This window comes from Danio aesculapii, chromosome 10 (assembly GCF_903798145.1).
Source record: "Danio aesculapii chromosome 10, fDanAes4.1, whole genome shotgun sequence".
Classification (NCBI taxonomy): Eukaryota; Metazoa; Chordata; class Actinopteri; order Cypriniformes; family Danionidae; genus Danio; species Danio aesculapii.
Genome location: NC_079444.1, coordinates 10049115 through 10075255, shown reverse-complemented (window position 1 = coordinate 10075255; position 26141 = coordinate 10049115). Strand labels below are relative to the sequence as shown.

The 26141-nt window shown below is 36.2% G+C and overlaps 1 protein-coding gene across 2 annotated transcripts in view; it reads right to left on the bottom strand.

The window, feature by feature from the left end:
- Nucleotides 1-25246, bottom strand: part of itga2.2 (integrin, alpha 2 (CD49B, alpha 2 subunit of VLA-2 receptor), tandem duplicate 2) — a 47554-nt gene extending 22308 nt beyond the window's left edge. Inside the window, exons 1-13 of one of the 2 annotated variants that reach the window (XM_056466232.1) lie at nt 25151-25246; nt 19596-19719; nt 11746-11855; nt 8445-8539; nt 6192-6306; nt 5958-6085; nt 5723-5871; nt 3285-3435; nt 3019-3184; nt 1152-1231; nt 932-1070; nt 677-822; nt 449-592 (exon numbers count right to left, since the gene is read on the bottom strand). In XM_056466232.1, coding sequence (XP_056322207.1) covers nt 449-592; nt 677-822; nt 932-1070; nt 1152-1231; nt 3019-3184; nt 3285-3435; nt 5723-5871; nt 5958-6085; nt 6192-6306; nt 8445-8539; nt 11746-11855; nt 19596-19719; nt 25151-25211 — 1608 coding nt within the window. In that variant the 5' untranslated portion in view covers nt 25212-25246. The remainder of the gene's footprint in view (nt 1-448; nt 593-676; nt 823-931; nt 1071-1151; nt 1232-3018; nt 3185-3284; nt 3436-5722; nt 5872-5957; nt 6086-6191; nt 6307-8444; nt 8540-11745; nt 11856-19595; nt 19720-25150) is intronic. The other variant, XM_056466233.1, reaches the window with a different exon arrangement.
- Nucleotides 25247-26141: the final 895 nt, after the last annotated feature.

Genomic DNA, 26141 nt, shown 5'->3' with positions numbered 1-26141 from the left:
TTTTCTGACATGCCAGAAATTTTGGTTTGCCCTATTAGGGGAACCACACAGTTAAATCAGAGATACAAACTGATTAAGTTGAACACTATTTGTGCCCGCAATGCACAAAAACAATAACAGACACTCTTCTGGTTTCACAAGAATGCGATGGTGCAATTTTAAATGATATATTCCACGCACAGACTAAAAGTGTATGCTATTCTGTTCATATATTTGTGAGATACAGATCTGATTAGAATCTGTTGAACAATCAGAGTGTATAATGTGAGCACATGAAATATGAGCTTTGGCTTTACATTGGATGCAGTCTTCCCATACAGTGTGCTGTATGAGTTGGTCCCTACCTGAAATTGCATGTAAATCACACAGTTATTGCCGGGACTGGCAGGTTATACAGGAAGAAAAGGAGGGCAACAAAAAAGAAGGGAAAGAACAACAAGAAAACCACCTTGGTAATGGTAAACATGTAGACTCGTCCGGTTTCAGTTTTCTCCTCGCTCATGTACATCGGAGCTCCGACCAGCAGCAGATCTGTTACACCGTCAGCGTCCACATCCACAGGACAAAGAACACTGCCAAAATAAGAGCCGATCTGCAAACGACGGACACCACACTGATAAATGTCATTACATTTCACAGTTTAATGAAGCTGAAGGTCATTAAAGGTCAAGCGTACCTGATCTCCTCTCTGAGAGTCTATGACGACGGCCTGTTTCTGGCTGTTAATGCTGTAAACTACAACCTGTCCTCTGTGAACGGCACGAGGAGCACCGGCCACATAATACTCAGACGAGCCGTCAGTCACAGAGCTCACAGAGTAGCCTGAATGCATGATAAGGTGTATAAAATATAGAAATGCATGTAACTATATGACTTTTCAGTTCATTTGAGGCAAAAAAACAACCTGATATACTGCTGAGTCAATGCTTACCAAGTAATGAACAGTGACTTTTGTCCTCCAAGACTTTCTCAAAAGCCGTTTTGGGCAAAATGTCTGATTTCTGAGCAGTCTGGTGAACAACTGTCCCGATCCAATTATATGCTCCAGCTGCTCCCAGCAGAATCACATCCTACAACCAAGACTCAATGTAAACCTCCAGTAGAAAAGCCATTTAACAAATACACTGATAAAAACAGAGGCAAGCAGACACCTTATTTCTAGTCTGGTATGCACTGAAGCCCACTTGCGACATTTCCATTTCAAAATTATCTCCAGTACCTTTTCCAACACCTAAAAAGGCAAAACAGTCAGTGAACAACAATGAAAAGAAGGTATTGACACAGGTCTGTTTAATTCATTTTTACAGGCTTGCTTTATTTAAAAACAATAATGATCCTTATAAACTAATATTCTGCCAATTTTAATGTAATATGCACTATGCATTTACCAACATTTGCACTAGACTGTGCTTGTACTGCACCTGCTTTCCAATATCACAATAAGCTTTGTTCTATGTGACTTGGAATATGAAAAAAGTGCTATATTTTAAAGAGCCCCTATTATGGGTTTTTAAAAATGACCTTCCATGTAGTGTGTAACAGCTCTAAGTGAAGTGAAATAAGGCTTAAATCTGAAAGTGCACTATGTTTAAAACTATTGATTCATCTATAAAAGAGTTGACTCGTAGTGATTCAAATGAATCACCACGATAACGAGTCTTTAGCCGTGTCGGTGTGACATCGCTATGGAACTCAAGCCCTGCCCATTTGTTGTGCGCGCAGACCTGGGAAAATTTAAACCCCTGGCCGCACCCACAAACACTGTACAAAGAAAAAGAGGAAGACAACCACTGCAGCAGATCCCAATTGAATCAAGTCGCGTAGACGCTGTGCTCTGAAGTGTGAATAAAAGTTAGTGTTATTTTCCCAACCTAAAGATGAGGCTGTGAGGAGTCAGTGGTTGAAGTTTATTTTTGCAAAAATACCTCAGCATTATAGCCCCAGCCTTGTGCTGTGTTCTGGTCATTTTTCTGACGAGTGCTTCAGCAATCTACATGCTTACAATTGGAGATTCATCGGCTGTTTGTTAAAGGAAGGATCAGAAAAGACTATTTTTGTATGGGACTTTGTCAGAGTTTTACAGGAACTTTACAGTACACAGTTCATGGATCAGTTTCTTCCTCCATTTCACAAGTGCAAGTTAGTGTGATTAAAATGGTTGCCTCCTTGTTTTCTCTGGCTTGCAAATTATGTATTTAATTATGTTTTGTTACTTGTAACCGCTTGCAGTGATCTGGTTAACTCTTTATATTCTTATATCGCTTCTAAAACCATGCTGAAAACGTGACACGTGCCGCTTTGTTTACGGATTGAAATGCATTTGTGAGCTTGCGATCTTCTGCCATTTGTCGTTGCTATGGCCACCATCAGCTGTTACTACACACATGCGGCAGTCAACTTTTAAAATAGTTCAGCTTTTGCCACTGTGTGGATTAATACTGAATGTGTGTCACTGTTTTTACTTATGGTTAAGAATAGAGCAATATGCTGGTGTTAGCTGCATTGCTTTAATGCTCTCCTGCATTGGGCTCACACATACACCCTGCACTCTGACTATTTCAAAATTGTTGATAAGCCGTGGTGGGCATTTCTCTCTGTCTCACGCTGAACGCAGTCGACCAATCACAACAGACTGGGTCATCAGACCAATCAGCACAGGTTAGCCTCATGATAAAGGAGGGGTTTGAGAACAAATGAATCGTTGAACGAATCATATGGGAGTCGTTGGGATAATTAGGTAAAAATAAATGCATATTATAAGACAATAAAAATGTTTTTTGACCTTGCATGCATATCAGACCTTTGTTGGAGACCCTCAACACCAAAATATGACCTTTTATAATGGATAATAGGGGCTCTTTAAATTCTTTAGATTTTTTAAATGAAACTAATAATAAATACATGTGAATTGGACACTCGTTGTGACTTAAGTGGCAAATGAACCATTAATTTCTTCATCTTTACAACAACATCTAGCATAAAATTACATAAAACTGTCAAATGAGCATAAGCACAGACCTTCAATGTTGAAGATTCGATCTCCAAGCGTTCCGACGATTTCTATAAGTGCTGCTTCCTCAGACACGTTGAAAAAGAATTTCTCAGTTGGTTTACTTGCTATTGACTTAATTTCGGCTATGAGCTTGCTTGTGTCAATATCATTTCTTATGTAATATCCAAGAACCTAAAAAAGTAAAAAAAGTACAACTTTCAAATATGCTTGATATTAAGATCCATATCTGTATGATATATGACTGCATATCTAGCTTATTTTTTTTACTAACCGCAATTCCAAAACGAGTGATATTTTGGCTATCGCATGCCGCAATAACTTTGTTCTTTATATTTGCATCATGTGACTCTCCATCTGTTACCACCACCATCACTTTAGTGGCTCCAGGACGGCCTCCATTTTGTGGTAAGAATGCATTCTTTCTATGAGATCCAATCACCCACAGACATGCAAACAAAGAAAGGTCAGGTGTTTAATGTATAAAACTATTTGAATTATTTTAATATTTTAGCATAACAATTTTTTTTCCAGGAGTTCATTGTTAAATGGTTTGTTAACCATTACTGGTATTATTTTATGTCAACCCAGGCTCATTATTGTTATGTACCTCTGTATACAGTTCTGGAGATCATGAAATGCGTCCCTTGAGGTACGTATTATGCAGTTTTTGTTTTCGCAAATCCACACAGTGTCACAGTGGCCACAGTGTACGCTTTTTCAGATCTCAAATTTTTTTCACAAGTGCCATTCACGCTTACTGTTCTCATGGAAATCCAACAGAGGCTGCTGTCGACTGACAAACTGACCAACTGACCTAAACCCAACCGACAATGTTTTCAAAAGCAATCCTGAAAAAGAAAAGCTTCAGCAACTGCCTGATTTTTACCACGTTTTCAGATCTTACCATGTTCTCACCCTGTTATTTGCTTGTTTATATAATTTTTTGCCTTTTGTTTTTGTTGTACCTGCTTTCTGGAACTGTTCTGGAACCCCGTCAATGGTCAACTTCTGTCTGCATCTCAAGTCTACCTACGTATATGACGAGCTACTGGGCAAACTGGCAACAGGGAAAACGCCGTCCACACAGAGGTAAGCAGTAAGCTGGTAGTGAAAAGACACAAAAGCTATCGGCAGCATCATACAGCCCTGTAGCGTTAATTTTAAAGACGAAATGTAGCCATAAGTAGCTCTGGCTACAAAATTCGTGATCTCCAAAAATGTATAGGGTACGTTTTCAGAATGAGCTTATGTTGCTTTACATTGATGGTTACATTGCAACTACATGGTAACTAATTATCTTTAGAATATTACTAGATTGCTAGTTTAGGGTTAGTGTAGGCTGACATTTACTTGCAAAGTTCCTTAGGAACTTCAGGAGAATGTCTTTAGGTGATGCAGTGTCACTAGATATTAAGCAGAGAGTTTACTAATTAGTTGATATGGGATTGCAATGTAACCTATAGTTAAATAAATATGCAAAGGGACCATGAAAATAACATGATACTCTATGTTTTCGTTTTGTTACAGTAATGACAATAAAATTGTCTTGCAAACCTTTTACTATACCTTTGTTTATTGCACTTACTATTTTTTTTCAAATACTTTTCACAGTTTTGCAAGTGTAATAATATTACAAATAAATTAACCACAATCAATGTGTAAAACATGTTAGTAGTGTGCTAAAGCAAACTAGAAACACAATAGAACCTTGCAACTAGCTACATGATAAAATATGCTAGCAGCGTGTTAAAACAACCTAAAACATGCTGGAACCATGTAACTTGCTAACAACATTGAAAAAACGGCTAGCAGTGCATTAAAACAACATAGAAAACTGCTGAAACATTACAACTAGCTAATAACATGACAAAAACATGCCAGCAGTGTCTTAAAACAACCTAAAACCACAATGGAACTTTGTAACTAGCTAATGTAATACAGCATGCTAGTAGTTTTAAAACAAACTACAGTAGCAACACAATGGAATCTTACAACTTGATAACAACATGATAAATCCTGCTAGCAGTGGTTTAAAATAAACTAGAAACATGCTAGAACTATGCAACAAGCTAACCCTCATACATAGATCACTAGAGAGCATTCACATGAACTTCAATCCTGTCTCCATACAAACTATACAAGTCCTGTTATGCAACACAAACACACACCTGTTCCAAGTCTCCATTCATCAGACTCACACAGCTGAAGCTACACATTTATACAGCTTGGACACTCTTATTGCTGAGTCTAGATAGGTTAATACCTCGTAACATTACAAAGTGTATCCCTGGTATAGTTTCTACCTGTTCCGACCCTTGCTTTGTTTTATCATTTACCCTGTCTGCTGTACCAACCATTTACCTGTTACCTGACGACACCTCCTGATTGCCTTGTTTGTATCCGTTTTTGCCTGTTGTTGATCATTGCCTGTCTAGCCACGATTCTTAATAAAACCTGCATAAGGATCCTCACTCCTTTGTCACTCGTCTCCCTTGTGGTTACAATGACAATCTACCAGCAGCATGCTAAAGCAACCTAATAACGTATTAAAACAAAGCAACAAGCTGCTAAAACCAGCTAACATTTGCTTAAACAACCAAAAAACACAAAACCTTAATAAATGAATCTAAGTTACCATGTTGTTTACTAATTCAATAACAATAGATCACATACTGTAGGTGAGGCTGCTCAGAAAGAATCATACTGTACCTGGCAAAGTCAATGGCGTTGAAAGTATTAGTCTCTAATCCTTGTTTTTGCTGCATATTTGAAGCTGCTTTAATCATAGACTCTTTTGTCTTGTAGGAATTCAAGTAAAACTGGAACGTAGTGTCAACACCGTACTGCATAACACTGACCTGTTCCAAATGAAATCAGAAATATCTTAATTAAAAAGAAAAAACATTAATAAACAGTTTACACAAACACAAACTGTTCAACTTACCTGGGTGCTTTGAGGTCCAATATTTAAGTTTTCCAACAGTTTCACGAGGAAATCAACAATTGGTTCCCATGGGTATATACTGTTGGATCCATCCAAAACAATGGCAATGTCCATGAGACTACCACAAGCTGTTTAGAAGTAGAAAACAATAATTATAATTGATATTTTAATTAACAATAAATGGTAGCCTGAAGAGTAAACTTTCAGAGAGAGGATCCAGATGTGTGTTAGTACTTTGAACAGCCGGGGAAAAAGCCGACTGGAGGGTAAACTGCGGGCTCACATCAGCACAGACTCCAGGGTAAAAGTACTGACTTCCACAGAGCTGAGCCCACAGCGGACCACATGTCTAGAACACAAAGAGAAAGTCACATAGATGGACCAGTTAAAAATGCATGAATATGAACTTTCTCTTGGTGAACTTTTTCTTTGGCGGCTTAAGCCCTGATTTTTTGGAATATGTTGCACCTAAAAAAATTGCTTATATTTTGTTATCCAAGCACTTAAAATGACCACATCTATCACACGCTTTCCACTTAACGCAGCTTTTGTGTCAGGTATTTAAATAGTCAGCTGTTCAGTAGTACCTGTTTCTACTGGCAGGTGGGAGTGGGACTGGCAAGAGTTAAAAAAATCCCACCGTCATTCATTCATTATTTTGAGGAGCCAAAGATTATGAGGTAATAATGCAACCGTTGTTGAAGAGTTCTTACTACTTATGAAGCTTAATATTTGTTCTCACAGAAAACATAAAATGTATGTAGTTTTGTTGCAATAAAATAATTGTAATCAAGAAAATGTGTGTCAGATTAATGTAAATACATGCTAATTATTCAGGAAAATGTTAATTGTACTAGCTTTCTAGATATGATATATATATATATCAAGACATATTTATCTAGATAGTTTCTGTATTAGTGAAATCACAGTGAATTCATGCAGCTAGCTTATTATTTTATGCTATGTCAGTTAGCATCGAATTATAAATCCACTTTGTTCTTATGAAAATACTTAAGATGGCTGGAAGAACACAAATAGACCATTTATTGTTGATGTCATGTAAATGGTCAGTTAAAGTCCTTTTTAGTTTTATTCAGATCTTATTTTCATTCATTCAACTACAGTAATCACTGGATGCCTTTATCCATATTACAGATTTCTCTGGAATGTTCTACTTCTTTTGTGAGGCATATATGGAATTTTTGCTCAAGAGCGCCCCGTATGAATGAAACAGGCATTACATGCATTTAAAGTGCCACAATGCCCACATCACAGTATATATATAAAAAAAATATATATATATATATATATATATATTTCCCTCAAACAAAATTTAAAGTAAACATATTTCTAGCATATAGATCTTTATTTTTTTTATTATTATTTTTGATAAAATTTTTATTATATCAAAAATAGTAGCCTATTGAATGTTAAAATTTTGCAAGATACTGAATTTAGAAATTTAAGACGTGTTCGGGGGGGGGTGGGGGGGGGGGTCTTCTTTGAGGCTAAGCCCCTTATTCCTTTCGACCCTAGCAATGCCCCTGGTGAAAATATGAATATAGTTAGGTAACAAGGCATTTATAATTCATTTAGTTACAGCTTACATATTGAGACCCTTTAGTTTGAATGCTGTAGGCAATCTATATTCATATCCTAGAATTAATGTTTGACTCAGTAACAAATGAGAAAATAAAAGCTGCTGTTGTTGGTCGGTTTGTGTGAGTAATGCTTAAATGCATTGATTCACTCACGTTCATAAATCTAATATGATTTTAAACATACTACTCAGCTCACAGACTACTCACTACTCAGCTATCATAACTGGCAAGATCCTAACATACACATGCAACGTACATTTTACTATCCCATGAGGCCACTTGGGAGGATATACAAATTGGAATGAAGCGATGCAACTGGCCTGGGTAGATCATGTGATAATGACAACCTCATCATTATTATCATCATCGTCATCATGAGCTGTGTTTGTCCAAATTCCATTCATATTCTATTCATATTCATACAACATTGAACATACTTTTCTAATCGTCCTGGAGTAAATTCAAATGTAATACTTGAGTAGTAGAGTATGCCATTTTGGATGCAGTAAAGTGCAATGTTCTCTCAATCAACAGTATTTTTCATCATTAAACCTGTCCAATATTAGTTTTGTGAGCTGCTTTCACATACAAACACTCCCTGTGATATCATTGTACAATATCAATCATTTGGATGGAGCTAATGTGTCAATACATGCTAACAACATTCCAGTCACAGCAGCAATGTATCGAAACAACCTAATCACATGCTATAATCAGGAAACAGGATAAGAACACACTTAATAGTGGCTTAAAATAACCTGGAAATATGCTAGAACCACAAAACAAATCCTAGAAACAAGCTTATACTTAAGCAATTGTGTGTCAGTTGGTTGCATATCAGGAACGTGTTTCTGTATGTTACTTATTGGAAAGTGGACAATCCTACCATAAAGCCATTATTTTTGGTAGTTGGAGTCAGAGTAAGACCTAGACTCATGTTGATGTTGTTGCCGTTGGAGATGCTTGACACATCGACAGAATCTGAAAACACATCACACATTGAATACTTTATTGCATTATTTAATACAGTGTTTCTCAACCACGTTCCTGGAGGATCACCAGCACTGCATGTTTTGGATGTTTCCTTTGTCTGTCACACCCATTACAGGTCTTCAGTCTCTGCTAATGAGCTGATGATCTCAATCAGGTGTGTTTGGTTATGGATACACGGAAAATGTGCAGAGCTGGTGGTCCTTCAGGAACGTGGTTGAGAAACATTTAATACATTATTAAACTTATTATCATAAACTTTACTTTTGAACTTTACAGCATTTGAATATGAAATCATCCTGTGATTGTTTTATAACACTTGATTACTCTGTTATTAGGTATATGTTGTTAGTACCAGGCTGGACCCCTTCCAACTGCTTTCAAACTGCCTTCGTGACATTGATTCAACAAGGTGCTGGAAACATTGCACCGAGATTTTGGTCCATATTGACATAATCAGATGTAGCATTTGCAGAGGACTTGTGAATCTCCCATTCCAGCACATCCCAAAGGTGCTCTAATAATTGGTGTGAAATTTGGTGACTGGCCACACTGGTCTAACACATTATCCTGCTAGAAGTAGCCGTTACAAGATGCGTTACACTGTGGTAATTAATGTGGTCAACAATAATGCTTAGGTAGGTGGATTTGAAACAACGCTTATTTGGTACTAAGGGAGCCAATGTTCCATAAGAAAATCCTCCCCACAACATTCCACACTGTAAAAAATATCTGTTAATTAACAGGTTCCGTATTTTGTGATTCACTCACGTTCATAAATCTAATATGAATTCAAACATACTACTCAGCTCACAGACTACTCACTATTCAGCTATCATAACTGGCAAAATCCTAACATACACATGCAATGTACATTTTATTATCCCATGAGGCCACTTGGGAGGATATACAAATTGGAATGAAGCAATGCTTAATACCTGTGATTCACAGGTGTTTTCTGTTTATTTACAGTTGTGAATTGCATTATGGGCGTTGATATTTTAGCAGTTTGAGACAAGATATTGTTTAAGAAATAATACATAGAGTACACTGTAAAATCCAAAAAGTTAAGGTATTAGTTAAGGAAACCGGTTGGAACAAACCATTTAAGTTCAAAAACTAATCCAAATGAGTACTGTGAACTTAATTCATTTGAGTAAATGAAACAATTTGAGCACAGTAAAACCCAATAAATGAAGAGAACTCAAACCGTTTGAGGAAACCGATCGCTACAAACCATTTGAGTAAAAAATAAACGAATCTATACCAGTACTGTGAACTTACTCCATTTAAATTGAAGTAATGAGGTATTTAATTAACTAATTTCCTTCAACACCGAGTTCAAAACTATTTTCAAATTAGTAGGACTACTTTCAGTCAGTTTTGAGTTAACTACACTCATTTCACTCGATAAATTTGTCTGTTGGATTTTACAGATTATTAAGTCTAATTTTCTGTAAAATAACAGAAAATGTACTGACAGCTGTAAATTACAACACCAACCCAGACAATATATTACTTGCCAATAAAAGTCACCTTTACAAACTTTTCAGCATCAAATGCTTTTGATAGAAAGATCAAGGTCTCATAATGCAAATCAGAAGCATTATTAAGTGGGAAAAAATCATCACACAATGCGGAAAATTTACAGTGCACCACCAACAGCCTGAATTGCTGGATCCATAAGCTTTCATGATGTTTAATCAAAAGCTTTACAACTTTACTAATTAAATATTGGAGCAAGAATTGAGACTAATCAAAACAGGCAATCTTTTTCTATTCTTCTATTGTCTAAATTGGACCCAAGATACAGTCATACGTGAGAGTTTCAGCAGTTAAATATCACACTTCCCACCTCAATGCGTTCCAGTCACTCATGGTTTTTTTTACCATTTGAGATGTGAATATTTCATAACATTTTATGTTTTTCTGCCTATTATGGATGAAACAAAGTATATAAGGTGCGAGCTGTACTTTGAACACGGCTGACGAAGAACATTACATATTGCACTATAAAGCTAATATCATCTCAGAAATTCTTTATTAGTAGGGTTTCCACTCATTTTGAGTTTTAAATATACATTTTTTTTCTTTTATTAAATATTCCCCAAATTATGTTTAACAGAGTAAGAAAATTTTCACAGTATGTGCGATAATTTTTTTTCTTCTGGAGAAAGTCTTATTTGTTTTATTTCGGCTAGAATAAATGCAGTTTTTGATTTTTTAAGAACCATTTTTGAGGTCCAAATTATTAGCCCCTTTAAGCTATATTTTTTTTCCCGATAGTCTACAGAACAAACCATATTTATACAATAACTTGCCTAATTAACCTAGTTAAGCCTTTAATTGTCACTTTAAGCTGTATAGAAGTGTCTTAAAAAATATCAAGTGAAATATTTACTGTCATCATGGCAAAGATAAAATATATCAGTTATTAGAAATTAGTTATTAAAACTATTATGTTGAAAAAATCTCTCCATTAAACAGAAATTTAGGAAAAAAATAAACAGGGGGCTAATAATTCTGACTCCAACTGTTTATTATTATGTTTCACATAAGGCAGCTCCGCGCAAGAAGCAGAACTAGCTGCCATCAGTAAAGTGATGCCCACTGATGATTCTCACTGAAATCAGGGTTCTTCAGTTTCAGTTCAAAAGTCAGATGTCTGATTTCTATTGCCATTCTAGATATTGTTGTTTGTTCAGAGATGCTTCTCATCAGACCTTACTTGTAACAAGTAATTGTTTGAGTTACTGTTGCCTTTCTATCAGACAATCAAGCATGTTCTCCTCGTGTTCATGTGGGTTTCCTCCAGGTGCTCCGGTTTCCCCACAAGTCCAAAGACATGTGGAATAGGTGAATTGGGTAAGCTAAAATTGTCCGTAGTGTATGTGTGTGAATGAGTGTATGTGGATGTTCTCTAGTGATGGGTTGCAGCTGGAAGGGCATTCGCTGCATAAAACATATGCTGGATGAGTTAGGGGTTCATTCCGCTGTGGCGACCCCAGATTAATAAATAAAGGGACTAAACTGGAAAAAAAATGAATGAATGAATGAATGAATGAATAACTAAATGCAGCTGCTACAGTATCTTGTGATTGGCTGACAGGTATTTGCATTAACACGCACCTGAACAGTATCTAATAAAGTGGACAATGAGTGCATATCACTAGGAATGATGGGAAATGTGTGCTTACTTTGAAGGTTCAGTGGCTGACAGACGCTTCCAGGGTTGTTCATATCGCATTTATAGATTTCTCCCTTGCGATTTTGAGTGTAACCCTTCCATGGAGATCCCACAAGGAGCCTGAGGAACAGTATAGGTGTTAATACAGCATCAGTTATTAACTACGTATTATAGATCAGTTATTAACTATGTTGCTACAAAAGAGGGGGAAACATGGTGGCGCAGTGAGTAGAATGATCGCCTCACAGCAAGAAGGTCACTGGTTCGAGCCCCAACTGGAACAGTTGGCATTTCTGTGTGGAGTTTGCCTGTTCTCCACATGTTCCTGTGGGTTTGCTCCGGGTGCTCCGGTTTCCCCCACAGTTCAAAGACATGCGATATAGGTAGTGTATGTGTGTGTGTGTGTGTGTGTGTGTGTGAATGAGTGTGTATGGGTGTTTACCATTACTGGGTTGCAGCTGGAAGGGTATTCACTGTGTAAAACAAATGCTGGGTAAGTTGGCGGTTCATTCCGCTGTGGCGACCCCTGATGAATAAAAGGACTAAGCCAAAAAGAAAATGAATGAATGACAAAAAAGAGGACTCCAAAAGCAACCAATAGCATAAGCAAAAAGTGTATTTAAAAGTATCCAAGATTGTTTGTCTCTCTCTCTTTTTCTCTCTCTCTGTATAGGTGCAATAGGCATCCATTACATAATAAGAACACACCCACTAAATTACACAGCGTATCCCTACTAGGTTGTCATAACGTGATAAGTTGCTGTGCCCAGACTAAACACAGCATTCCTCAAACACTGACACACAAGCTCACTCACTGCACATCCTGTGACAGAACAAACAACATCTATTCCTCTATTACACAGCCACATTACACAATTAGAGCTCAGTTGAAGTGTTGCTACATATACTGTAAATGCTATTATATTTGTGTCAATTTACCAGAAGATAAAAATAAAAGAGTAATTAACATCCTCAGAGCTTTCTGTCATTTTAAAAAATCAGTTTGTCTATAGAAACAAATTGATGGCGTTTTTACTTTCAGAACTCATCTCTTGTACTTTATAACTTGTGGAATTTGCAACAACAGAAAACACTTGCTAAAGGAAATTTTTATCAATAGCACCATTTAATGAGGAAGGATGCACACACATATCTTTTTAGATGTCACGACATATTCATTTAGCATTTGTATAACTGTCAATATTCCATATTTAGTAGTTGTCATTACCATTTATAATAGTTCTTTTTTATTTTAAAATTGTAAATCACTGTTAAATATCAAGTGTAGAAAAGGTTGAGGGGTTTCAACACAATCTATTTACATCAGAACTGGGAATTCTGATGAAAAGGATTCTGTGTAATAGTGACTCATTGTCTTTGGAAATGGATTTAGGGGTCTCTAACATGTGTTTTGTTTGAGGCCCAACCAGATCAGTCAGACTGAGCTAATACTGGACTCACAGGAAGAATGATGACATCAGCAGCATTCAGTATCACACAAACTAAAGCATGAAGCAGACCCCCCACAATAGTGCCCACGCTAGAGCAGGAAATGATTCATCTGACCTGTTGCACAACAGAGGTTGTTAAAAAACACTCAGATTTAGGGCAAGACACTAAAATAACTAATAGTTATCAGTTATCATTATACTTCACAGTTGATTGATTACATTAAGAAGTTTTAAAATGACAAGTTATCTAAATTGTAGTAATTGTAGTGTGATAGTATAAGCAAAGTAAATGTAATTGAACCAGTTCGTTCAGAAGATAAGGTTTGCCCGTGGAGAGAGAGATGGTACAACAATAGTGGACAAATTAAGACAACAGAGGTTGAGGTAAGAAAAGAATTCTCTGTATTTAGACAAAACAACAAAAACAAATAGATAAAATTAGATTCAATTTGACAATAGCAGGGAAATGTTAACTCTATTTAATTAACTTGCGTTCCTTTCTTTTGAAAGATGTGACGGTTGTGTGTACCTTTTTTTGCCTTTTTTTTCCCCTCCATATTTAATGATATTATCGCTCATTTAAGTTTGCAGTAAGGATGTCCAAAAAAATTTTTTTCAAAAAAACAAACAAACGGTATGTCTATTACTATATCTACATATTTTTATGCACAAATAATAGCCTAATGTAAAATATAAAAGAAAAAAGGCAGACAATGAAACAATGAAAAAAAGTTGAGACGATTCACTGGACCATATTCAAAGGTGAGAATATGGACAGAGGTTTCAGAGGTGAGATACTACACTGTTCAATCACATTTCTAAATGTTAATATTTATAATCTACATATTTTAACCCAATATAATTTATTTAAAAATCATATTAATGTTGTTAGTGCTTGCTATATATTAAATATGTTGGGCTATCGGTTTCTATTTACTAGTAGCCCTGGTTACACTATGTTTAAATATGCAAATCAGACAAAATTGCTGAACACTGAATCAGGTTTTAAAAACTCTTGTTTTTTTTATTATTAATTATTTATTCTTACCTTACATAAATTGAAAAATGTGTACAGAGGGGATTTTCACAATTAATAATAAAATGTTGTGTATAATTCAGCAAAATATGTATGAAAACCCCACTGTAAAACCTTTCGAATACAGATATGAATAAATTTTGGTGTATGCATAGTAAGTGCTGCTGAATTGGATATTTATGTCTGTAGAAAAAATGCATTTTAAGAAAAAGCCTTTAAAATATGTACTGTAATAGAAATCTGAAGACAAATTGATAAAATGTGACAAAAAAAATAGGAGTGTAAACCTACACTAGTCTCACGGTTTGGTTCTGGTTACGATTATCATGCAATCAATTGGGTTTAATTCGATATCTCGCTGCATCACGGTGAATTGATGATGCTTTCTATACATAATTTGATATTTTACTTAGCAACCCATCAATTCTTGTGTTAAAATGTATCATTTATTTTTATATATTATTTTTTATACAATCTTGTTCTTTAATACAAGCAGTCAGATATATGTACTATATTTTGCCTGCTTAAAGAAAACACTCTTGTTGAATGCATCAAACAAAGCTACATGCACAGAACAGCATGAGCATTCATAGCAAATTAACAAACGTAAATATTATCCCGCTTGCTTTTTGAGCGTTGTCAAGCGAGTTCTTAAACGCCTATGATTGGTGACATGCTCAACAGAAAGGGCTGCGATTGGCTCTAATGGCCGGTATGGTACGGTACGGTTCGGATTTGCAAAGGGTACCTAGCACAGCAAAAGGGTACCAAAAGGCAGAGCTAGACGCGCAGCTGAATGCTATTGGTTTACAGGGAAATGTCACTCGTGCATACAGAAGCAGGAGAACAAAAACAAACCGGCACTTTTAAATACACAGCCAAGACATTACACCGTAATACTTTATACATATAATAACGAGCCATGATTGACCCGAGCTCAAACAAACCTTGTCGTTGTCCTGATGTACAGCCACAAAGCCAAGAAGAACAAAATCTGCCTTCTCGTATGATATGTGAACAACTGTATTTTGAGCGAGATTTCCTCGAGTGAGAATGACGTCGACTGAAACTTTCTGTCGTACACCACACCTTGGTACCCTTTAGGTAGTGGAAAAGCAAGGTTGATAAAGGTGACCCCTACCGACCCGTACCATACTGTACTGTACCAGTCAGTAGAAATGGGCCATAATGGTCAGAGCAGCTCTGGTGCTGTTCAGCAAACAGTGACATGGACACTGATGTTAAACAGGCATGGCAATCAGCTGATCCATTATACACGGCGGAGCGGTGGAGAAAACTCACTGTGCAGACACACTTGTGTCTGGATCCACAAGTAACGTTATTTTTGTAACAGCCGAGAGAGGATATAAAACGTTACCTCACGAACACTCCAGCAGGTCAAATGGTTTTAGATGTAATTTGACCCCCAAAGATGTTATATTTTACTTTGACTCAAACAATTTATCTGTGGAATTTATAATGGATCTTTTGATTTTATTAGGTAAATTTCATAGTCATAAATGTATATTTAATATTTCTAAACCTTGTTTAATGTTTTCTATTATAGATTTTTATTTATATATAGACTCGTTCCAGTATATTAATAGCAAGAAATGTCAAGATACAATTATAGTTGCAAAGGAGTTGAAGTTAATGGAATAGTAAACCTGCTGTCTATTGGGTAGGTTAAATAATCCCTTAGTTATATTGTCATTGTAAAGGTTTCTATATTAAAGTTGTATTTTTTTTTATTTTGATTATGTCATTTATTTTTTAGTTAATTTATGTTATTAGTTATGTTTGTATTGTTTGGATGTCATGTTTAAATTGTATATTTGCTGTTGTTTAAATAAAATATAAAAAAAAGAAAAGAATTCGGAACTGAGACCGAATTGTTTGCGTCTGCATTGCGGTGCATAGAAGAAACAATTAAGTCATACTTTTTATACAACAAATTATATATAGTGAGCCAGCATTCCTTCCATGTAATAATTATGGAGCAACCAGATGTTTAAGGAAGTTCTGCATAGAGTAGATAAAACTTTTCTTTGTATATTTTACCTACAATGTATGACTTACTGCAGCAGTTTTAGCTGGCATATAGGGAATGTGTGCTAGTGTAGTTGTTATGTTGAGAATGAGAGGAAGACCTTCATTTTCCTGTCGATAGATTCTAAAGGAACTTGGCCTCTTTGTAACTCTGGATATGGAGAAATTGAATGACTACAGGAAGTGTGTGCTCTGTATATATGGGTATTGAGAGGACTGATACAGTAACGGCCACAATTCCAACTATTAATAAATCATACTATTGTTTTCACTGCTGCTGATGTGTTGTGCAGAATCACTAAACCAAACTATATTTTACTAAATAATTACTAAATAATTAGGAACTAATCAATCAATCAATACTGATGAGTTCCACCTGAGAGTCTCACCGGAGAAAATAACTAACATTGGTCTAGTGCAGGTTGGAGATTGCTATTATTACAGGCTTCACTATTTCAGGACCTCTTTTCAGCCTGGCAATAAAAATAAACTGGTCAAATCTGCTGTGCCAGAGAGTTAAGGTCAAAAATCACCCCTACTGGGATTAATGGAAAATTTGAATTTGTGTGCAAGGGGGATTCTAACTTGACTGTAGAGACTGATGAGGTGGGCAAAAATATATTTATTGTTTAATTAAGATCTACAGAAATTCTTTTTTTTTTTTTTTTTACAGAGGATGTCCCAGTACCAACTACTACAGAACTAAGTTAAAGCCTCGGAAAAACATCTGATGCAACTCTTAAAGGCAAGTCAGTACAGAGACACACCTGTGATGATTGTGAGATTCAGTATGGTCAAAAGTTTGGAGAGATGCTGTTATACAAGTTTCCAATTTCCACCAGTGCTGAACTGCAGCCCCCGCTTTGAATGTTATCACTCGATTAAATGGATATTATCAGTGGTTATCAGCTGATTGATATGGGCCAGTAGGGGGCTTCTGTGCCTACTGGTAGGCTCAGACGGCTGTTATCATCCATCCACGTGGTTAATCAGCTATACTAGAGACTCCAGATCCAGATCTGTTTTTACATTACTTTGACAGTTGGGTTTAAGGTAGGGGTAGACGTTAATAAAATACAATTATGGGAAATTTTATAAATAATATAAATAATTCTCGTTAACTTCTGACCGCAGCCATATGTGATCTATAGCTGATTAACAATGTGTATGGATGATAACTACTGGTAGACTCAGAAGTCCCCTACTGGCCCATATCTATCAGCTGATAACCACTGATAACGGCCATTAAATTGAGTGATAACATTTAAATCGATTGACCGCAGAGGGTACTCATGAAGGCCAAAAATGTTAAGCTACACTCCAAATCCATTCACAGTCCTCTGTATCCTAGTAAGCAATTAGCATTAAAAACACGCACAGACTGTCTGCACACACTAGGACCAGTTAGCAGTCATTTGCTGTGGTGATGAGGGAACATCTAGGGTTTAGGTGTCTTGCCCTATTGGTGTCTTGCTGCTTGTGGGTACTGAGGGGGAAGTAGAAAACTGCTCATTCAGGTCTGATGCTCTAACCACTAGGCCAGTTTATCTGAAAGCAGCTCTATGGGAGCTCTTGCAAACTGAATCCCCTCAAATTGACTCGTATGCACATGATAGAAGTGCTGGAGTACCATGAATCTTCTGACTTAATGGTTAATAGAGTAAGAGTAGCAGTGATTTGAGAAGTAGAGACCAGAAGCTGCAATGGATGCAGCTGAGGCACAGATGCAGTACCTAAAGGTAAAGGTTCAATAAAAACATGGTAAGAAGTGACAAAAGCTCATCCAGATTTTAATTTAGGGCAGTAGTTCTGGATGAGAGGATAAACAGAGCAGAAAAAATTATACATCAAAGTTTTTGTATCAAATGGGAGCAGGTCATGAACCAAGGGATAACATGCAATTACATCTAGAGAACAGATCTTTATAGACATTGTATCAAATTCCTCATCATGGCTGTCTATGCTGTCCTTCCAAGTTCATCCAATTGTCACTGCTGGTCCCTCGCAGAATGACCAGGCTGCGTCTTCTGTCAGATAACTAGTAGATTCTAATACAGGGGTATCAAAAGCAGTTTCTGGAGGGCTGAAGGCCTGCAGAGTTTAGTTCCAACCCTGCTTCACTGCACTTACCTGTAGGTTTCAAACAATCATGAAAGACTGAATTAGTTTAATCAGGTGTTTAATTAAGGTTAAAGCTAAACTGTGCAGAGCTGTGGCCCTCCAGGAACTGAGTTTGACACCCCTGCTATATCTTGCAGATAAGTTGCTGCAGTAGAGCGCTATGTGACAGATGGCTCTACTAGTGGCAGCCTGATCAGGTCCTAAGGATGATAACAGGAACAATCAGCAGCAATCTTAACCTCCGGACTACAGGGCCAAGGCAACAGGGCTGGCTATGAGTACATGGAAGCATTTCTCCTGCAAGCTCCTACAAGCTAAGTCTACCTTTGTTCATTTTTTGAAGAGGAGTTCAAGGTAATATGTATGTTAGAAGTTCTGCAGCATCATGAGTCTACAAGCTTCCCAGAGCAAGAGTGGCAGTGAGAATGGGACGAAGGTGGAGCTGAGGTTTGGGTGCACCATAAAGTGATGGTGGGAGCAGTCGACTAGGGAAGAGCTGGCCCTGGAAGTCCCATGTTTTGATAAAGCAAATTTCGGAAGAAACAACAGCTGATCTGGAATGAAATTAAGGCAGTGGTGAAGGAAACTATGGCCTGAGATTGTACTGCAGTCGGACTCATAATAGAAGGTTCAGATGTTTGCATGTGTTGTGAAAGGAAGCTTTCAAATGGAAAAAAGCTAAGTATAAATAAATAAAGAGCTGGATAGCCAGTTGCTGGCCCATGGAGGTTGGGTGTTGGGATTTGGAAGCCAAACACTTTGCTGGGAACATAGGCCATTTGGATAACAGGACACAGACAAGCAACCACACCATAAACCATCACAGATGTAGCAGAGAAAATGTTGATGTGGATGTGGCAAATTTGTGATATCTGCTAGGGCACAGGCCAGAGTCTCAAAAACCCTCACTAGGTCACCTGGTTAAGTGCATATGATGTTTGAAAGATCCAAAATACCATTTGGCACTAGGTAATTTTATTGAGGATTTGGCCTAGCATAATATCAGAGACATTTTTTAACTTGCATTCATTCATTTTCCTTCAGCTTAGTCCCTGATCTAACAGGGGCCGCCACATTTTTGAAATTAGATGCTAACTCAAAATGAAATAATATTTATTTCACTGACTGTTGCACAGAGCAACAAATAAAATAAAAAGAACGTGCACAATTATGATTATAATACTGTACATATGTGAATCTTACCATTTTCCTTGGCTGTTGCTGAACTGCCGTACAGTGTACCCAAACTGCTCTGTTGATGACCCTGAAAAAATCTTTGCTCCTGTTGTCCCCACATTAAAACCCTGAGTGTTATTGATGCTGAAACCTGTTGAGACATATTACAGTTTTTTTTACAGTGGCTATGACAGTTTTTTTCAATACATTTAACAAGTTTTCTAAACTCTTAACGCACCAACACACCTAAAACACACAATTGGCAAAACTAAACCCCAAAACTACTGTTCAAAATACAATAATAAACTAACACAGTACACCATGTCTAACAAAACACAGCAAACAAGTTTCAAAATCAAATAATTGTTCAAAGCACTAACACATGTTCTCTTCCAACAGGAACATTTAGTCAATCATAACATATTGACAAAAAAAACCCACTATCATCAGCTGACATTACAGAAACTGCGTTATTTTATGTGTCAGCTCTGCCCTTATATTTGAAGACTCTACATTTTAGTGTTGTTGGGGTTAGTAAATGCTTGCATTTTGTTTCTTATGCTGCAAATATTCAATACAAAAAATGAATGACCATCTCAGAGTAGCTTTACAGTTTGTGTAAAAAATAAATAAATAAAGACACTGAATTGCTGCAGTGCAGACTTTATTTGCAAATGGACATTACTGCAAGATATACACACAGAAAAAGCACCGCAATTATAATAAAAAAACAAAGTAATCTTCTATTCTGCCTGATCTTCAGCATTTGACCCGACATGGTAACTGTGGCCCTTTGGCCTATAATGTTTATCCCACGACAATGCCTTTTCGCCAAGTTGAATCCAGCCTCATCAACATGGATAATTTCATGTGGGACTTGATTGTCCTCCATCTCCATGCGTCTCTGAAAGTAATTAGACACAGTGTAAATGCTGTGCTGTACTGTATATCTACTGTATGTACTAATGAACTTCAGGTTTATAGAGTAGTTTACTGCGAAACACACTGTGTATAGTACAGTAATGACTATTGCATAACCTTACCTGGACGTATTGGTGACGGAGGTCTTTGAGGCGCTCACTGTTCCTTTCAAAAGCCTCAAGAGTCATCTTTTAGAATTTACATGTATGATGATGTGATTAGAAAAACCTCAACACATAAGTGTGGTTCCTAGATGGGAATCAGCTGTGATATATATAAATATATACACATAACTGCAATAAGCTGTTTCTCATTGGCAATGGAATAAAATACAGGGAATATATTTGTGTTTCAATTGACAATATGAACAGCTTTTCACTTTGACTTTAGCCTATATAAGTTGTGTTTAGAACATGATGTTATCTGTTCTGACTCACCGTGTAAAAGCATTTGTAAATTTAACTGTAAAGTTACATTGTTTTGGTCTTGGTTGAGTTTGTGTGTAAAAGAAGTTCAAGCATTCTAAATTGGCATTAACTGGATGCATTTTGTGTGAAAGCAACAAGAAATGTGTTAATTGTATAGCCTACAGCGACGGATGTTGTGCTAACTGTGTTAGGAGATAGGAAACTTGTTAAATGTATTGAAAAAACTGTCATAGCAATTGTAAAAAACTGTAAAACAAGTCTTTTGTATGGGCAAATATACCAACATACACGAAAGACAAACAAGAATAATGAAGCAAAACAATATACTGCCTGATATGTTGCATGATATCTTATAAAATGTAGTTTGTTAGTATTTTTGTAATCAGGGACGGAATTTGCTGAGACGTGTCACAGCGTGAACTCATAAGGGATGGAGTGACTGTGTGCACTAAAACTTTGATGTGGGAATCCTTGGAGATAGTAAACAATTATTAGCCACATAATCACAGAGAATCTTCACGAGTTGAACTTTATGGTACGAGTTTTTTGCTTGACAATAAAGAATATCATTTAAAGATGTGTCAAGCTTTGTATTCATGATCATTCATCTGGTTTTGACAAACCTTTATACCATTTTAAAGAAAAGTCTGAATGTCATGGATGTATATTTACTGAGTAATCCACTACTTTAGAGCAGTGGTCAAATTTGGCTTCAACTTCAGTGTTAGATGGGGTTAACATGACTTTAGAAAGATGAAATAAGACTGTTATGTTTGCACAGAGATCAGTAAATAATACAATGGTAGTTTTTTAGCATTAAATGGTAATGTGGCAGTTCAAAATTGGCAAATTACCTTAGTATCTTTTTAGATTTAGTTTTTATTAGACTTTTACTTTGGTATCCTAATGAATACATAATTAAATTGGTCACATTTTCAGTGGACAAAAACCAAACATGCATCACTTTGCATGCAGTTAATATTGTTTTCTTCTAATAAAGCATTCTTCAAGGACAAATGATCTTGAAACTAGACATGTATCCTGTTGAACTGAAACAGAATGGCTCAACATCATACAAAACTCTTACCAAATGTGAATTAGTAAGTGTTTGGTTGACTTGGATTTAATATAACAACTCAAAATATGTCTAAACATGTTTGAGCAGAGTTTCAGTCTGATGTGAACAATATTTGAACATCCTCATCTATCCTGGCCATCTGGTCTCACAGTTTATCGTGATTGTATAGTTTTAATCTAATCTAAAGTTAAGAAGAAACGAGGCAATCTGCTAAAAAAATGCATGTGAGAAACAATCCACAAACCAAGGAATAAAGTAACTTATATAGTACATCTTCAGACTTCTCCATTCACGATTTAAAGGGGCAGTCACATAGTTATAATACAATGAGAGCTTTTAAAGGATGCAGAAAGCATACAGAACTGAAGGACACATGAAACGAGACAGACCATGAACATCAGCGGAAACAGAAACTAGAGGTCAGACTGTGGGGTTAAAGAGAGAATGTGTTTCCAGTCCAGTGCCTGCATTATGACCAGTAAGCCAGTTTAGACACATTTAGAATAGTTTGGGCAAGTATGCTACACCATTTAACCACGACGCTTTGACCATAGTGTTGCTTAACAAAGTCACACTGCACTGTTGTTTTTTTTTGATGGTTTGGCAAAAATCAGTAAAAATGTCTGTACTACTACATTTAACACATCTACTTGACCTAAATTAAGTTAAAAAGATTAGTTTTGTGAGCAAAACTTTGCAATTTCACCCAAAATAGCTTCTGCCAACTTGTTAATTTCAGACCTCGTCACTTGAAAAATAAAGGTTGCAGTATTTCTAACCCTAACAACAACAAAAATGCAGAAAGACTTTTAATGTTAATTTTCATCTCACATTTACCTAGTTCGCTCTACAAAAAGAAACGTTTAGTGCATGTGGACTGTTAATTTGTATTTAACTGTTAGGCATATACTGTATATGGATGTTTTTTCCTAACAAAATGAAATTTCAAATGGCTAAAAAGATCAAATAAGAAATCCAACTTTCAAAACAAAATGATAAATTAAACAATCAAATAGTAAGTCAAAATGCATTTTTGAATGAGAAATCAAATGTATTTGATATTTAATTTTCATGATCAAAGTAAAGTACTTTCATAAGTAAAATCCTGTAATAATTATATGGCAAATCAAATGCTCAAACTATAATTCAAATGGAGGAACCAGTTTCTGGTCTCCTGATTACTCACACACAGCTGGAAGCTCATGATGGACTAACTACTAGGACTATAAAGACACCTTTCATTCACACAGACTCTTTGCTGAGTCTTTTTCCCCCATGTGAAGCATCATAAAGTGGTTTTCCCTGTTTGTCCTGCCATGTTTTGATACTTGTTTATGGTTATTATTGTTTTGCCTCCTGACCTGTTTCTAATTTTGTGTCTAATAAATGCTTAAATGTAAACATTTGTCTCCGTTTTAGTTTTATTTCTGCTTGTTTTTTGTTTGTTTGCTCTGATAATGTATTATTTCTTAGTACAAAATACCAATTTCCAAAACAGTTTTTTTTTGTTCACTCAACTTCAGACATTCCAGTTCTGCAGACAAAAAATGTTCAATCGGCACAACTTAAAAAGTTTAGTTACAGAGTAGTTCACCAGAAAACTGAAAATTCTGTCATTTACTCGCTCTTATTTACTTTCATTTACTCTCACTTATCCCAAACCTTTTTGACTTACTTTCTTTTGTTGAACACAAAATTAGATATTTTGAAGAAAGCTGGAATCCTGTAAGTCCAGTATGACGTATTCCTAAGACTAGACATTAATTGGCTGCTCAGGTTTGTTTAATTGGAGTTGAAGCTAAGCTTTTCAGTACAGTGGCCCTCTTGGTTTCAAATCCTTTGGTCTCTGTCCCATTTCTTCAAGAAGGTTGAAAATTAAAAAGAGATAGAGTATAGTCAAAATGTTTATTAAATATCTAATAAAAATAATAAGTCACCTACATTTTGAATGGCCTGAGGACAAGTAAATCAACATCAAACTTTCATTTTGGTCAAACTTGTTTGTAATCTTTTATATATTAGTTTCCTACTTGTGAAGATTATGGGTGGATGCTAAGTAGGTGGATGCTAGCTAAAAAAAATTACCCCATTTTTTTTTACTCAATCTGATGGTCTACACTTATAGAATAGAATATTTACTCACTATTTACTCTTCCTCAAGTGGTTTTTCTTTTGTTTAACACAAAAGATATTTTGAAGAAAGCTGGAAATTGGTAACCATAGTTAGAAGTACTTCCATAGTAGGAAAAACAAATACTATGAATGTCAATGGTTAGAGGGTTTCAGCTAACTTCAATATTTTTGTTTGCATTCAACAGAATTTTCATATTTTTGGTAAACTATCTATTTAATTGTTGGCACAGCTAACATTAAAAGCAAACAAAATGCTGTTACACTGTATGCGCAACTGTGATGCAATGACATTAGCGCAAATATTGTTGTTTTAAATGCAGAACAGGCTACTGCCATCCAAACTGACCACAACCTCAACACATCAGAAAATGCTGATAACCACAAAAACTTCAACAAGACAGAAACATATTGAACACTAACAGGTCATTTTACCACAAAACACACAAATAATAGTTCAATTAAAAGTTCTATACAAAGCATGATGGAAACTAATGCAAACAAACAAAAAATCTAACCACATATGATTGGCTTGAAAAATAAACTGGATGAAAAGAATTGTGTTTTAATGAACTACACTGTTAAAAATTATATGATTACTAAACTAAGTTAATCATGTTCAAACTTTATTAATTTTATAAGTTACGCAAGCTGTTTCAAGTCAGTTTAACATAGTATAAGTTCAATGAACTCATAAGGTTAATTTAATTCAGCTTAAAATTTTAAGGCAGCCAGGATTTACAGTGTATAGTACTTTTTCTGTAAGACTAAATAATCAACTTCTACCATAATTTGTGGAAAACATTAACATTTTAAATGAACTAAAACAGTTAGTAGAGTTATGCAAGTTATAATATAGAGGCCAATAAAACTATTACAAAACTGTTACACAGATCTCAGGTATGTTTGAAAGTCATTACAGTAACAACACTAAAGTTCATCTGCAAATTCAGTGTTGTCATTCAATTTTGCAATTTAGTGTTATATCGTTAGACATAAAGTTGCGTGTTTTTATTAGTACTTACACAGAACAGCGAGAAGTACCTGCAGAATCTTCATTTGTAAATCCATGTTGTCATCCAGCATCCGCACGAGCAGTTCTCCAGTGTCTGAGCATCGAGTCATAGTGAGAATCCGCTGTGGGCGGAGGAGGAAGAGCCGGCGGAGGACGGGCTGGTCGCCCTCACACCCCATAAAACCCTCCCATGTAAGGTCAAAATTTGAGTTAATAGGTGAAACATTATGTTGCAATTGAACTGAAAAGGTAACATTCACGAAAATATGCGGTTAAGTGTGTGGGTCGCATTTATACTTTGGAAATGTCTATAGGCTAAATCTTAAACGAATGATTTCAAATAACATAGCGCTACAACTTCAGTTTCCATAGTAAAAAGTGGATGTACGTATTTCTTTCAGCTTTTATATCCTACACAATGCAACGTTAATTAACGTGGATAAAATCATCATACGCTGTACGGGGTCGCAGTGTAGCACATTCGCCTCACATCAAGATGGTCGCTTGTTCAAACCTCGGCTGCACTGTTGGCATTTCTGTGTCGAGTTTGCATGTTCGCGTGGGTTTCCTCCCGGGTGCTCCGGTTTCCCCACAAATCCAAAGCCATGTGGTATATGTGAATTGGGTAAGCTAAATTGCCCGTAGTGTGTGTGTGTGTGTGTGTGTGTGTGTGTGAGAGAGAGAATGAGAGTGTATGGGTGTTTCCCAGTGGTGGGTTGCAGTTGCAAAGGCATCCGCTGCGTACAACATATGTTGGATAAGTTGGCGGTTCATTCCGCTGTGGCGACCCCTGATTAATAAAGAGACTAAGCTGAAAAGAAAATGAATGAATGAAAATTATATCTATGGCAAGAGCACTTTTGAGTTGACTGTGTTTTTAGGAAACCGCAGTACCAAGAAGTAGGCTAGCACTAGTAAACTAGCATACACACTATCTGTTTGGGGACAAAAACTAAATGTCTTGAAATACAACATCTGGAAATGTGGAAACCATAGTATAC